The following is a 12,917-nucleotide window of genomic DNA, read 5'->3' as shown; positions in this document are numbered from 1 at the left end:
AAAAATGCTACCTTTAAATTACATGTCTTAAAGTTCTTTTTTAATGTTTGACATAGAGAACTCTTTCTTTCACATAAAGACTAGACTAGAAATGGCAGCTCCCTCCTTTCTAACTCTTGTGGAACAATATGCACATTGGGCTAACACTATTGATCATTTAAATAGGTTATACAGGAGCTGTTTTTCTCTATGGGGCTAAGCATTTATCTTCAGAGAGTTGCTAACCACCTGTCTGTTCTGCCGACACCTGGAGGTATTTCTCCTGCTTCTTGTAATTTCATAGCAGTTACTGGTTGTCCGCTCTTCTCTGTCACTGCCGACATCATGATGATTGACAGCTGGATGCCTGGTGTCTAACTGTAGTGAGCTGCTGTCGATCAACTTGACAGCAGAGGGAAAAAGTCCAAGATAGCGCCCTAAATTATATGAATTATGAGTGACAAAAGTCACTGATACTGTACGTTATATATTACACTGTTTTTGGGAAACATATCTGACTTCAAGAACAACCATTTTACTAATGGTCTTTGAGGGTTTCAATTAGATATGAGCTATTCAAATTGCTGCAAATCACATTCATGTCAAATTTATGAACTTCACAGGTCCCAGTGAACTCACACAATTTGCGATTCAATTTACGCAAATCACTGAAAATATTCCAGTCACCATTTTACACAAAGCAGATAATGGCATCAATCAGTAAAGGGTCACGCTATCTCAGGTGCGGGCGCGCAGGCTTCCCCTTAATGGTTTGCAACAACCACATCAAATGGTATATTTGGGCCCGTCAGGAGGGATTTTCAAAGGTTATACAAAGGCCGAGGTTGGAAATGCAGCAGCAATTCGGGATAGACAGAGGATGTCAGAGTTCACAGCTCTGCAAAGGAGATAGGAGAAAGAAATATCTAAAACATTGGACAACTACTTCAAATAGTGTGCGTTGGACAACCACAGCACTGAAGAAGATGAGTGTAGCTGTCTGCAAATAATGAAGAGTTGAAATTGATGAAGGTGTGGGAAATATAAGAGTGGTGCAAGCAGCAACAGTCACAAACTCATTGCAGTTGATCAGTATAATACCGCAACTGGTTTGTATTCCCTGTTGTTTTAGAATTACATATTTTTTCTTCATTCTTAATATGGCACCCCTAAGGGTCCAGTCGCCACAGCGGTACTGCACCTCATCCAGAGGTGTAATACTCCGCTCTTGGGTAAGGAGGGGGCAGTACCCGGGACCCATACACTTGCATCCAACATCACATCAATTTAGCCTGGCAAGATGGGCAGACACTAGAGAAAGGGGAAGGATCCCACTCAGGCGGGAGGAGTAGTGACAGTTGGAGGGAAAGTTAGTCAGACTGTGAGAGGAAGTAGATGGAGTGAGACATTCAGAAATTAGCTCCCAATGAGAGGGAGCTAGAGAAAGTTGAAGCTACAGAAAGTAGAGAAAGAAGGGGTCCTAGGGTATTATGAACTGGTGGCCTAGGAGCAGCATGAGACGTACTCTGGAGAATGTGGTAACTGTACTGACCGCAGACCCTGGACTTAACACCACAACTAGAAGTAGCCGTGGGATGTACCTACCAATCCTAGACACCTCGACACAGCCGGAGGACTAATTAACCCTATAGATAGAAAAGGGAAAACTATCTTGCCTCAGAGAAAATTCCCAAAGGCTAGGCAGCCCCCCACAAATACTGACTGTGAGAGGAGAGGAAAAAACATACACAGGCTGAAAACAGAATTTAGCAAAGGAGGCCAATATAGCTAGATAGAAAAGATAGGACAGAGAACTATGCGGTCAGTATTAAAATACTAAGAAATGTCCACCACAGATAATACAAAAAACTCCACATCTAACTAAAGACATAGAGGGTAAATCTGCCTCTCCAGAGATTCCAGCTTGGCTGCATAAATCCTTACACAGATTAAGCTGGACAAGAAAAAACATGTAATGCACTGAACAATGAGGCCCACAACATGTGGGCAGAAAAACAAGCAGAACTTATCTTGAAGAAATGAACTGCAAGCAGGAGCGACCAGGAAGGGATGTGAATCCTCCAGAACAATGAACAACTGGCACTCACTAAAGAGTGAAGCCAGACTAAATAGCCCCGTCCGAAGTGGACGCACCTGATGACTGCTGTGAAGGATAAACAGCAGCACTACCACTTATAACCACCGGAGGGAGCCCAAGAGCAGAACCCACAACAGAATTCACAACACTAGCGGCACGGGTAGTGAGCAATTCACCTGTGGGGCCCGTATCCACGCTGACCATAGTTGGATGGAGGGACCAGGTTGTAGTGGGGGACCGGGCCCCAAGACTAGTGGAGAGCTACATGGCTCAGCTAGCAAACCAGAGGCTGAGGTGACTTCACATGCCACAGCCACATCCACACATATTCACTAAAAAGGCAGCCAAATAGGATCAAGGGGACCAGAAAGATGGCACCCGGCAATATCTGAGGCTGCTGGCTTGGGACACTGTGTGTGAAGGCGCAGGGCAGGAGAGGTGGGAGTCAGCGCAGCGAGACGGCCAGGAAAGGAACATAAGAAGGGGGTTCTGGCAAAGTGTACCCTGAATTACCTGAGAGCTGGCTGGACCACAGAGCCGGAAGACACAGCACCCCGGCTGGGCACTGCATCTAAGAACTGTGAGTAAAAGTGTGGAAACTGCACCCTGCTGTGTTCTCTGAATTATTACTGCATCACCTTCCCTGCACTACAACATCCACCATTGACTTTTACACCTTAAATGCCCTGGGACTAAGCTTTAAATGTGGAGAGCTGTAACAACTCTGCTGCATCGCCATCAGCCCCAGCGGTCCCTTTAAGCAACGTCGGCCATCCGTAGCCGAGTAGCACAGGTGGCGTCATGAACAATTCCCCTATAAACTTTATTTCCCCTTTAAATTGACTTTGATTGGTCGCCCTGGACCACGGACTAGGTCACTGCTGCTGCCACATCCCTTTAAGAACCAATGGACCCAGACTGAGTACCCCACGGCCCTAGCGGGTGCTCCAATTTGGCGCTAAAAACTGGATTAGTAGCCTGGTATCCCCGAGTCCTGTGTGCCATCGACTGTGTTGAACCATTTAATAGCTGCCATTGTCACGCCACGCGGCATGTGAGGAGAAGAGAAAGGCGTGTTGTTGTGGGCGAGATTCGACCGAGAGGTGCGAAGACCATGCCCGCCCACTGCAAATACTACTATGCAACGAGGACATGTTCGTCAGCAAGTGAGATCCGCCTCCTGATTTGGTATGGCGAAAACAGAAAGGAAAAGAAGGCCCGCCCACGAAGGAAGGTGCAGGAACAACACATGGGTGTTGCAAACAACCCGGAACCCATCATCTTTCCCCCTTCTCACTCTACCCCTCCACGAAACCTATCCATCAATGTCAACGGCTGCTCACTTTCCCCAGTTCCGCATGCTTGGTGCCTCGGGGTGATACTCAACTCTGCCCTCTCTTTCAAGCCTCATATCCAAGCCCTTGCCTCCTCCTGCCAACTCAACGCAACAAAAACAAGGCAAAAGTGAACCAGAAATGCAGGTTTTTGCAGGTGGGTTTTTCCTTCCAAGACATGCAGAAATTGTGCAGAGTTTGTATTCAACTTGTATACTTACCCATATCAGTATTATGGTGGTCACCCATAGACTATTTCGTGGCCTGGAGAACATTTCGTTGGCCTCAAAAAAGTGCATAGCTTTTATGAGTCTAGAAGTACCAATACAGTACATGACAATTTGAACACAATGTGTATGAGGCCCTCCTTTACGTCTAATACAGGGTGTATCTGAGACCCTATCAGTCCCTAATTTTTGGCAGTTCTTGCTTCCTTCATAAAATAAACTAACATTTTCAATTTTTTAATAAAACAATCATTTTTAGTTTGCATAAATTATATATATTTTTTAAGTTGTTTTTAAGTTTTGCCTTATTTACCAGTCATTATACAGGAAAAAATGTATTCCATATTTTTTCCTGTAAAATGCAATTTCTCGTCGGTTTGGAATATTTTATTGTCACTCCTTAAAGTGGAGCAAAAGTGTGACCCCATTGTAATCAGCAGCGAAGTGGGAGTCAGAGATGCTATAAGGGGTCTTCCCCATGCTGCTCTTCCATTCAGCACTTTTCCCATTTACTTGAACATCTTCACTGCCCCCCAGACCTCTTGTAGGGTCTGTGGGAAAAAAGCTCGGATTTCCCATTGACTCCCATTATACTTGAAAAGAGCATGTGAGGATTAGGAATTGCGCAGTGAAAGTAATGAGCACCAAGCATTTTAATGCTCGCTCATCTCTAATACTTATACTTATTTTTCCTTTGCCCAAGTATAGGACCTCACATATACTTGCATTGAATTTCAGTTGCCATTTATCAGCCCAAGCCTCCAGCTTTCATAAATCCTTCTATAATATTAAATGATCCTCCTCTGTATTGATTACCCTGTAATGTTTATCGTCTGCAAATATTGTAATTCTATTCTGTATGCGCTATACAAGGTCATTTATAATAATGTTATAAAGAAGAGGGCCCAAACTTGACCCTGAGGTACCCCACTGTTAACGGTGACCTAATCTGAATAAGTCCCATTAATAACGACCCTTAGTTTCTTATCAATGAGACAGTGTTTAACCCAGCTACACATATTTTCTCGATTTTATACTCGCTATTGAGACTAAAACACGTAGGGGGGATTTTGGCGTACATACCGATTAAGTCTTGGATACTGTAATTGTATCATGCAACAACTCCGGTGCGTATTAACCAAGGGTAGAAAAGAGTGTTATAGTAATATGTATTTTTCTTAAAAAATCATTTTTATTGATAATTAATAATAAAAAAAGATTAAAATAAGAAAGGTACAGGATAAGAAGGAGGGACTGAGACTTAAAAGGAGAATTTGCAAAATATGGTAATTAATGTAAACTTCAGTAATTATGTGATGGCAAATTCTTAAGACATAATAGCATAATTTATCATTAACAATATACACTATAGAGAGGTCACAGGTTTACAGTGCAAAAGTAATGCAAAAAATACAAACTGAGACAATTACTTACAATCAATTGTATCTATTAAAAAAAGACCTTATTATAATAAATATATTGTCGCTATTAGCTGATTATATGCATTCAGTAAAATATAAAGTTTGTCCTGTTTTCACAAATTTTTGTCATCCAAAGCAAAATATCTGACCTGTTAAGGTATGTGAATGAATGTATACAGTGCTGCTAAGATTCGCATTGCAGTGATAGGAAAAATCAGTATCTAATGTTACTATGGGTACAGATCGTGATAGACCTGGTCACAAACCCATTGTGAGAACAATGGTAGGAAAGGCACATTCACAGTAGTAAGATGAAAGAAGCTGGTGATTAAATGAAGTTATTACCCGAGTTGTAAGCAAGTGATGGCGATAGTAAAGTTCAGTCCCTCTGCCCCGACGCGTATGTTTCGCCCAGCTTCTTTGGGGGGTGAAATGGCAGGACTGCTCTGTGTAGCACAAGGGATTGGATGATTACAGCTTCTAGTTCCCCATGGAACCTACTAAAGAAAGTAAAAAAAAATATTTTTTAAATATAAAAAAATAAAAAATGTATAAGCGTTCAAATCATCCCCATTCCCCCCATTCAAAGTAAAACAATTTAAAAAAATAGACATATTTGGTGTCACCACATTCAGAATCGCCTGATCTATTAATATATAAAAAGAATCCGATCAGTGAATGGCGTAATGAGAAAAAAGTCAAAATGCCAGAATTACCTTTATTTCCTTGCCGCAACTTTGAATTAAAATGCAATAACGGGCGATTAAAAGATTGCATCTACCCCAAAAATAGTACAAATCAGCTCAGCATGTAAAAAATAAGCCCTCACTCAGCCCCTGATCACGAAAAATGGAGACGCTACAAATCCTCGAATAAGGCGACTTATTTTATTAGAAATTTAGGATTTTTTTTCACCACTTACATAAAAAGAACCTAGACTTGTTTGGTATCTACATTCTCGTAATGACCTGGAGAATCATAATGGTAGGTCAGTTTTAGCATTTAGTGAACATGTTAATAAAAAAAAACCTAAATAATAAACTATTGTGGAATTGTACAAAGAAGGGGTTAAATATAATGATTTCTACTGACTATAAAGCATCTTCATGTATTCGCCAATGGGGTTTAAATATATTTAAATATTCACATTTCTTTGTGTATTCTTAACTAAGTGATGTCATTGGAGGGGAGAGGTTAGCGGCTTTATAGTAAGTATATAAGTATCAGGCGGTCAATCTGTGATAAGTTACGATTAAGACCAGTTGGTAGAAACGAGTGGACGATATTTCGCCATTGTGCCATGGAGATAATTTAAATGGATTTCAAATAAAGAGAAATGATTTTACTGGAGACTTCAGGACCTTGTTTTACTGGAATTATAGTATGAGCCCTCGCTGATGGGGTTTCTGTAAATTCGGAATCTCATGCGATGGTGGATATACACTCACTGGCCACTTTATTAGGTACACCTGTCCAACTTCTTGTTAACACTTAATTTCTAATCAGCCAATCACATGGCGGCAACTCAGTGCATTTAGGCATGTAGACATGGTCAAGACAATCTCCTGCAGTTCAAACCGAGCATCAGTATGGGGAAGAAAGGTGATTTGAGTGCCTTTGAACGTGGCATGGTTGTTGGTGCCAGAAGGGCTGGTCTGAGTATTTCAGAAACTGCTGATCTACTGGGATTTTCACGCACAACCATCTCTAGGGTTTACAGAGAATGGTCCGAAAAAGAAAAAAAATCCAGTGAGCGGCAGTTCTGTGGGCGGAAATGCCTTGTTGATGCCAGAGGTCAGAGGAGAATGGGCAGACTGGTTCGAGCTGATAGAAAGGCAACAGTGACTCAAATCGCCACCCGTTACAACCAAGGTAGGCCTAAGAGCATCTCCGAACGCACAGTGCGTCGAACTTTGAGGCAGATGGGCTACAGCAGCAGAAGACCACACCGGGTACCACTCCTTTCAGCTAAGAACAGGAAACTGAGGCTACAATTTGTACAAGCTCATCGAAATTGGACAGTAGAAGATTGGAAAAACGTTGCTTGGTCTGATGAGTCTCGATTTCTGCTGCGACATTCGGATGGTAGGGTCAGAATTTGGCGTAAACAACATGAAAGCATGGATCCATCCTGCCTTGTATGGAGCATCTTTGGGATGTGCAGCCGACAAATCTGCGGCAACTGTGTGATGCCATCATGTCAATATGGACCAAAATCTCTGAGGAATGCTTCCAGCACCTTGTTGAATCTATGCCACGAAGAATTGAGGCAGTTCTGAAGGCAAAAGGGGGTCCAACCCGTTACTAGCATGGTGTACCTAATAAAGTGGCCGGTGAGTGTATATCAGTGGCGAGCCAAATCTGTTTTTTCCTTTTGATATATAGCCAGTGATTACTTACAGCAATGATGCGAGCTGTCTACGTGACGTCACCGCTGCAACCAAAATACTTAGATCCACCGCTTGAATTTGGGAGGGTGAGTAATTGAATATCTGCTTTGTTTTTTATTTCTGGGATTTTTGAACATATTGGGTCCACGTTTCTAACAATGGAAAATTTCTTTAATGAATAACTCCACTATGTACTGTATACTGAATGTAAGTGCCCTGCAGCCGGCATCTCCCGAGCTTTTACAAAACTGTCCACCCCTAGCATTCCCTAACTGTAGGCGTAATTCCATACATAAAGGAGCAAATCTTCTAATCTCAGATACTTCATCGAAATATTAGATGGAAGAAGCCAACGTGTAATCTAGACATTATGAATGGGAAAATTAATCACAAACTACATTGCAAGTTGTATTCTGTGACCTGATGTCTACTGCCTGCATAGGCCTGTGCACTGTGTCACCGATTGCAACTTTTATCTCTGTATGGATTACTTTAGAAGATACAGAGTGGTATCATTGTATACAGTGAGAGGCTACATGTATGTGTAATACCAGCAATGACAGAGGTAACATTCAATAAGCAAAATAATTCATATACTGTATTCAAGCATGTAAGACCCTGCAGACATCCAGCCCAGCCATGTTCATCCATACTACTTCTCTCATACCGTATAATAAAGGTAAGTTCTATAGCTAGAAATACCTATATGAGGTTCTCATTCATTATGCATATATTACCTGTTTACATCATAATGGGTCAGTGGTCACCATATACATGATGGGCTCCCACTATAGCTGTGACATCATGATGCTTTCTATGACATCACATGTTTCTAACATGGAGTTCAGACAACATTCGGGTCACTGTTCAACTAGCGATTGCTGTGAACGGTTGCGCGTCTATTGACACTGTGATATTCTTGAAATGGGGTTCTCTAAAGAAAATAAAGAAGACCCCAAATCAGATGGACAGAGGAAAAGACATAGAGATGGGTCAATGTCATCTGGCCCTGAAAATAAAAGACCATGTCCCGAGAAGGCACATGGGGATTTGAAGGAAAATGAGTCTAAATCATCAAGACCTTCAAATAAAAGACCATATTCTGAAGAGGATCATGGAGACCAAAAGAAGCAAACAGATGGGTTGAAATCACCGGAACCCAAAAACCAAAAACCGTGTCCTGAGAAAGTACATGGAAAAGACCTCAGTAAAGGAGGTGAAAAAAGAAAGAGGGAAGAAGATGGCTCATGTGGGTCCAAAAAAAGGCCTAAAAATAGCGGTTCAAAGGCAAGGGAGGAAGAGGAACCAAGGCCAGGTAGGACAAAAAGGCTTTCTAAAAATAAGGAAATTATAAATCATAGATAGGTTTATTATAGAGCTGTAATTGGAGATGTTAGAAATAGAGAAATCAGCAAACTTTTTTTTATATATTTATTTATTCTTAGTTGCAATTCCAATTGATTTAAAGCACACATCCCCAAAGCTTTTCTTGATATCAACATCCATATTTTATTAATACATATGAACACATTGAGGGTTCTAAGCAGAAAATTCCTCTGCAAAACCTCATGTGCTCGCAGGAGACATGCTCCACAGAAAACACATGTTTCTGCCACGCTTTTGTTGAATTTTTGTTAATTTTTTTCATTCATTTTGCTGCAGTTTTTCCCCACTGTTTGTTAAGTGTGAAATCTGCAGCAAAAACGCTGAAAGACAAAATTGCACAGAAAAAATCAGGACAAAAGAGCAATGTGTGCACATACACTAGAGCAGCTTTTTACAGTCTGCTCAACAGTTCCTGGAAATTTGTGGCTTCTTTTATTCATTGTATCTTCCTACAATAATTATTTCAATATAAACTATCAAATGGTTTTTTTTTTATCCCAATAGGACCGAGCACTGCCCCTCAGACCTGTTCAGGCGAAGAAAACTGTATTTCTATCAATAGATTTACGTTTCAGAGGAAGATTGGCGAAGGTGCTTTTGGAAAAGTAAGTTGCTGCAATATATAATATAAAAATAAATATAAAACTGAACCCATCACTGAAGCATCCATGTCACTGACACGCCACCTCTCTGTCCTATATAGGTCTTTCTAGCATCTGATAACATCACCAAGAAGATGCTGGCGATAAAGATTGTGACCAAAGGCGTTTCAGCAACAGCAGAGGAACAACTCCTAATGGAAAAGAAGATCCTTCAGCTGACGCCTGAAAATCCTTTCTTGGTGAAGAGCAGTATAACTTTCCAAACTAAGGTAAAACCATCAATGTTTTCAAACGTTATTTAGGTTATCTAAGGAATATGTGCAATAAATGTAAATAACTATTTCTTCTCCATGTTCTTGTAGAAGCACTGGTGTTTTGCCATGGACTATGCTTCTGGAGGAAACCTGAGGAGCCTCCTAAAAAAACAAGGATGTTTTCCACTTAGCACTGCAACGTAAGCACTTTGGTTTTATAGCTTTATTCTAGACTGATTTTGATGACAAATTTCATAAAAACGATACCTAACCATATATGCCCCATTAGCAGAGGTGTTTTTACCACACTATTGTTGAAGAAGGGGGTTCTTTCCAAATTTGGACCATCCAGAGCAATCATTGCTATGTAGCCTCTAATTTTCTATATATAACACAGTCCATTACATATAGGCACTCATTACAACAGTGCTAATAACTCTGTGCCCCCTGCATCCTATTGCATACATCATCTATGACTTTATCTGTAAGATCCAAGACTTACGTTTTTTCTCATTCCTTCCCCAACAGATTCTATGCGGCTGAGATAGCATCAGGCCTCCAGTTCCTGCACAAAAATGGCTTCATCCATCGGTAAATCCATTTCTACACCTTAATGCACATTTTCTGGTGACATCTGGTCACATCTCTGTTCTTCTCCTCAGCAGAAGACTGATTGCAGAAAAACAGTAGATGGCCATGTTCTACACATTCGGTCATTTACATGTTATATAAGCTATACAGTGTATATACTCAAACATGTTCCATAATAAATATCTTTACTTTTTATTATCTTTACTTTTTATTACACAGAGACTTAAAACCAGCTAATATTCTGATTGCTGACTCGGGTCATCTAAAAATTGCTGATTTTGGGCTGGCCGTCAATAAAATGGATGGAGTATCTGGAAGAGCAGGAACAGCGGGCTACATGGCTCCAGAGGTGAGTGTATGGATAGTAGAGTAATAATCTTCAGTGGTATTGACAGAGAAAGGACATTGCAGGATTCAATAGTCTCAGACTCTCTATACATCAGGAATATTAGTTGGAGCCTCATGTATATAAACACACAAAGCGTGATTATTGTCTACAGCAAGTAATGAAGTCTTCCCTTCTTCTTCACAGGTCATTACAGGAAAGAAGTACAATGCAGCTGCTGACTGGTTCTCCTTTGGCATCATCCTGTACCAGATGATAACAGGAGATCGAAGCTGCTATCAGAATTCGTCTGATGTACCCACATATTATCTGGACTCTGACACAGAAAATATCGTTGAGGAGGTGAGCAGGAGCAGATGCTTAGTTAGTAGCACAGGGATGTTATACAAAATGATGGTGCAGTTTTCAGTAGGAGAGATTGTTTTAAGCTTAAACCTCTATGGTGATTTCCGATAACAATTGTCATCAGAAAATACATCATGATCCAATCAATATGAGATGACAGAACAGACATGGGTAGAACTAAAAAGGAGAAAAATTGTCATTTATGATGGTGGCATGGAAGGATATTGTCACGGCTATGGGGGCACCTGTTAAGGCATCACACAGAGATATACAACTGACACAGGTGTGGGAGGGCATCACATATAGTATTGTCATTATATTCTATATCCAGATACTAACTGTAAATTTTGTTCTTCTTTATAGCTTCTGTGTAAGGACCCAAGCAGACGACTGGGAATAAATGGCTTCCAGCACATAGATTGGGAGGAGCTGGAGGCTCTTAAAATATCACCACCATTTATACCATTTTGACAAGATAGTTATTCTTTCCAAGAAGAATAACTTTACAGGACTCATGCAGCCTGTAATGCGAGGAATAGTGGACCTAATACCGGACTTGACGCCTTTGAAAACCCATGATGGTCCCTGAGCTGAAAATAGGAAAGCTTGCTCAAACCTCTATTGAGAGTTTTCAAGGCTAAACCTGGATGTGACTTATCCCGATGGGTTAATAATTTCTGCAAGTAAAAATCAATCTTCATCTTCTCTTCTAGATATGACAGCAGCACAATGAAGAGATCTTCATTGACTGGACATGGGTAAATCCAGGGATTAATTCCGATTGCCAAATTTGGAGTCAGGAAGGAATTTTTTTCCCCTACATGAGGACATTTACCTCACACATAACCTATAGGGGTTTTTCTTTTGCCTTCCTCTGGATAAACAATGGGTTGAATTTCAAAAACTTTATTCACCCTCAATACCATGTACCTAAGTGTGTGGAAGAGCTGTAATCTGAAGAGAAAAGTTGGAAAGTTAACCCGAAGACTACTCAACCGACTTATGACAAACTTTACAGGATTTGACTTCACCACCAATTGTGGTGACCCTTCACTATGTTGCTGGTGATTATCCTGCTATTTTCTGCTGTCATCATAAATACCCTTGTATGCCCCCATATAACATCTATAAGTAGCCACAATAAAAATGTTACCTTTAAATTACATGTCTTAAAGTTCTTTTTTAATGTTTGACATAGAGAACTCTTTCTTTCACATAAAGACTAGACTAGAAATGGCAGCCTCCTCCTTTCTATCTCTTGTGGAACAATATGCACATTGGGCTAACACTATTGATCATTTAAATAGGTTATACAGGAGCTGTTTTTCTCTATGGGGCTAAGCATTTATCTTCAGAGAGTTGCTAACCACCTGTCTGTTCTGCCGACACCTGGAGGTATTGCTCCTGCTTCTTGTGATTTCATAGCAGTTACTTGTTGTCCGCTCTTCTCTGTCACTGCTGACATCATGATGATTGACAGCTGGATGCCTGGTGCCTAACTGTAGTGAGCTGCTGTCGATCAACTTGACAGCAGAGGGAAAAGGTCCAAGATAGCGCCCTAAATTATATGAATTATGAGTGACAAAACTCACTGATACCGTACGTTATATATTACACTATTTTTGGGAAACATATCTGACTTCAAGAGCAACCATTTTACTAATGGTCTTTGAGGGTTTCGATTAGATATGAGCTATTCAAATTGCTGCAAATAACATTCATGTCAAATTTATGAACTTCACAGGCCCCAGTGAACTCACACAATTTGCGATTCAATTTACGCAAATCACTGAAAATATTCCAGTCACCATTTTACACAAAGCAGATAATGGCATCAGTCAGTAAAGGGTCACTGTTGTGAATTTGGTTTCTGGGCTCCCCCGGTGGTCACTGGTGGTACTGAACTTGTGTGCTTCATCTCCTCTGTTCACCTGTTTCCATCAG

The 12,917-nt window shown here is 40.8% G+C and overlaps 1 protein-coding gene across 2 annotated transcripts; it reads left to right on the top strand.

Annotated features, from left to right (window-relative positions):
• The first annotated feature begins 8,328 nt into the window (after positions 1-8,328).
• Positions 8,329-12,114, top strand: LOC143769127 (protein kinase C theta type-like). Of its 2 annotated transcripts, XM_077257707.1 has the most exons (8): positions 8,329-8,764; positions 9,340-9,440; positions 9,539-9,706; positions 9,800-9,891; positions 10,220-10,282; positions 10,502-10,631; positions 10,815-10,970; positions 11,337-12,114. In XM_077257707.1, the coding sequence occupies exons 1-8, from the start codon at positions 8,374-8,376 to the stop codon at positions 11,442-11,444; spliced, it is 1,209 nt and encodes a 402-aa protein (XP_077113822.1). In that variant the 5' UTR covers positions 8,329-8,373; the 3' UTR covers positions 11,445-12,114. The 2 variants fall into 2 exon arrangements, with proteins under 2 accessions (XP_077113822.1, XP_077113823.1); XM_077257708.1 differs by lacking the exon at positions 9,340-9,440 and having other exon boundaries at positions 8,512-8,764.
• The last annotated feature ends 803 nt before the right edge of the window (positions 12,115-12,917 follow it).

The sequence above is a fragment of the Ranitomeya variabilis genome, chromosome 4 (assembly GCF_051348905.1).
Source record: "Ranitomeya variabilis isolate aRanVar5 chromosome 4, aRanVar5.hap1, whole genome shotgun sequence".
Lineage (NCBI taxonomy): Eukaryota > Metazoa > Chordata > Amphibia > Anura > Dendrobatidae > Ranitomeya > Ranitomeya variabilis.
This window is presented reverse-complemented; position numbering and strand designations above follow the sequence as displayed.

Bases quoted from the DNA above. Each gene is read 5' to 3' on its own strand.
- LOC143769127 (XM_077257707.1), top strand. From the start codon at position 8,374: ATGGGGTTCTCTAAAGAAAATAAAGAAGACCCCAAATCAGATGGACAG. The intron at 9,441-9,538 runs GTAAGTTGCTGC...TGTCCTATATAG, and splicing joins GCGAAGGTGCTTTTGGAAAA to GTCTTTCTAGCATCTGATAA. The intron at 10,283-10,501 runs GTAAATCCATTT...TTTATTACACAG, and splicing joins AAAAATGGCTTCATCCATCG to AGACTTAAAACCAGCTAATA.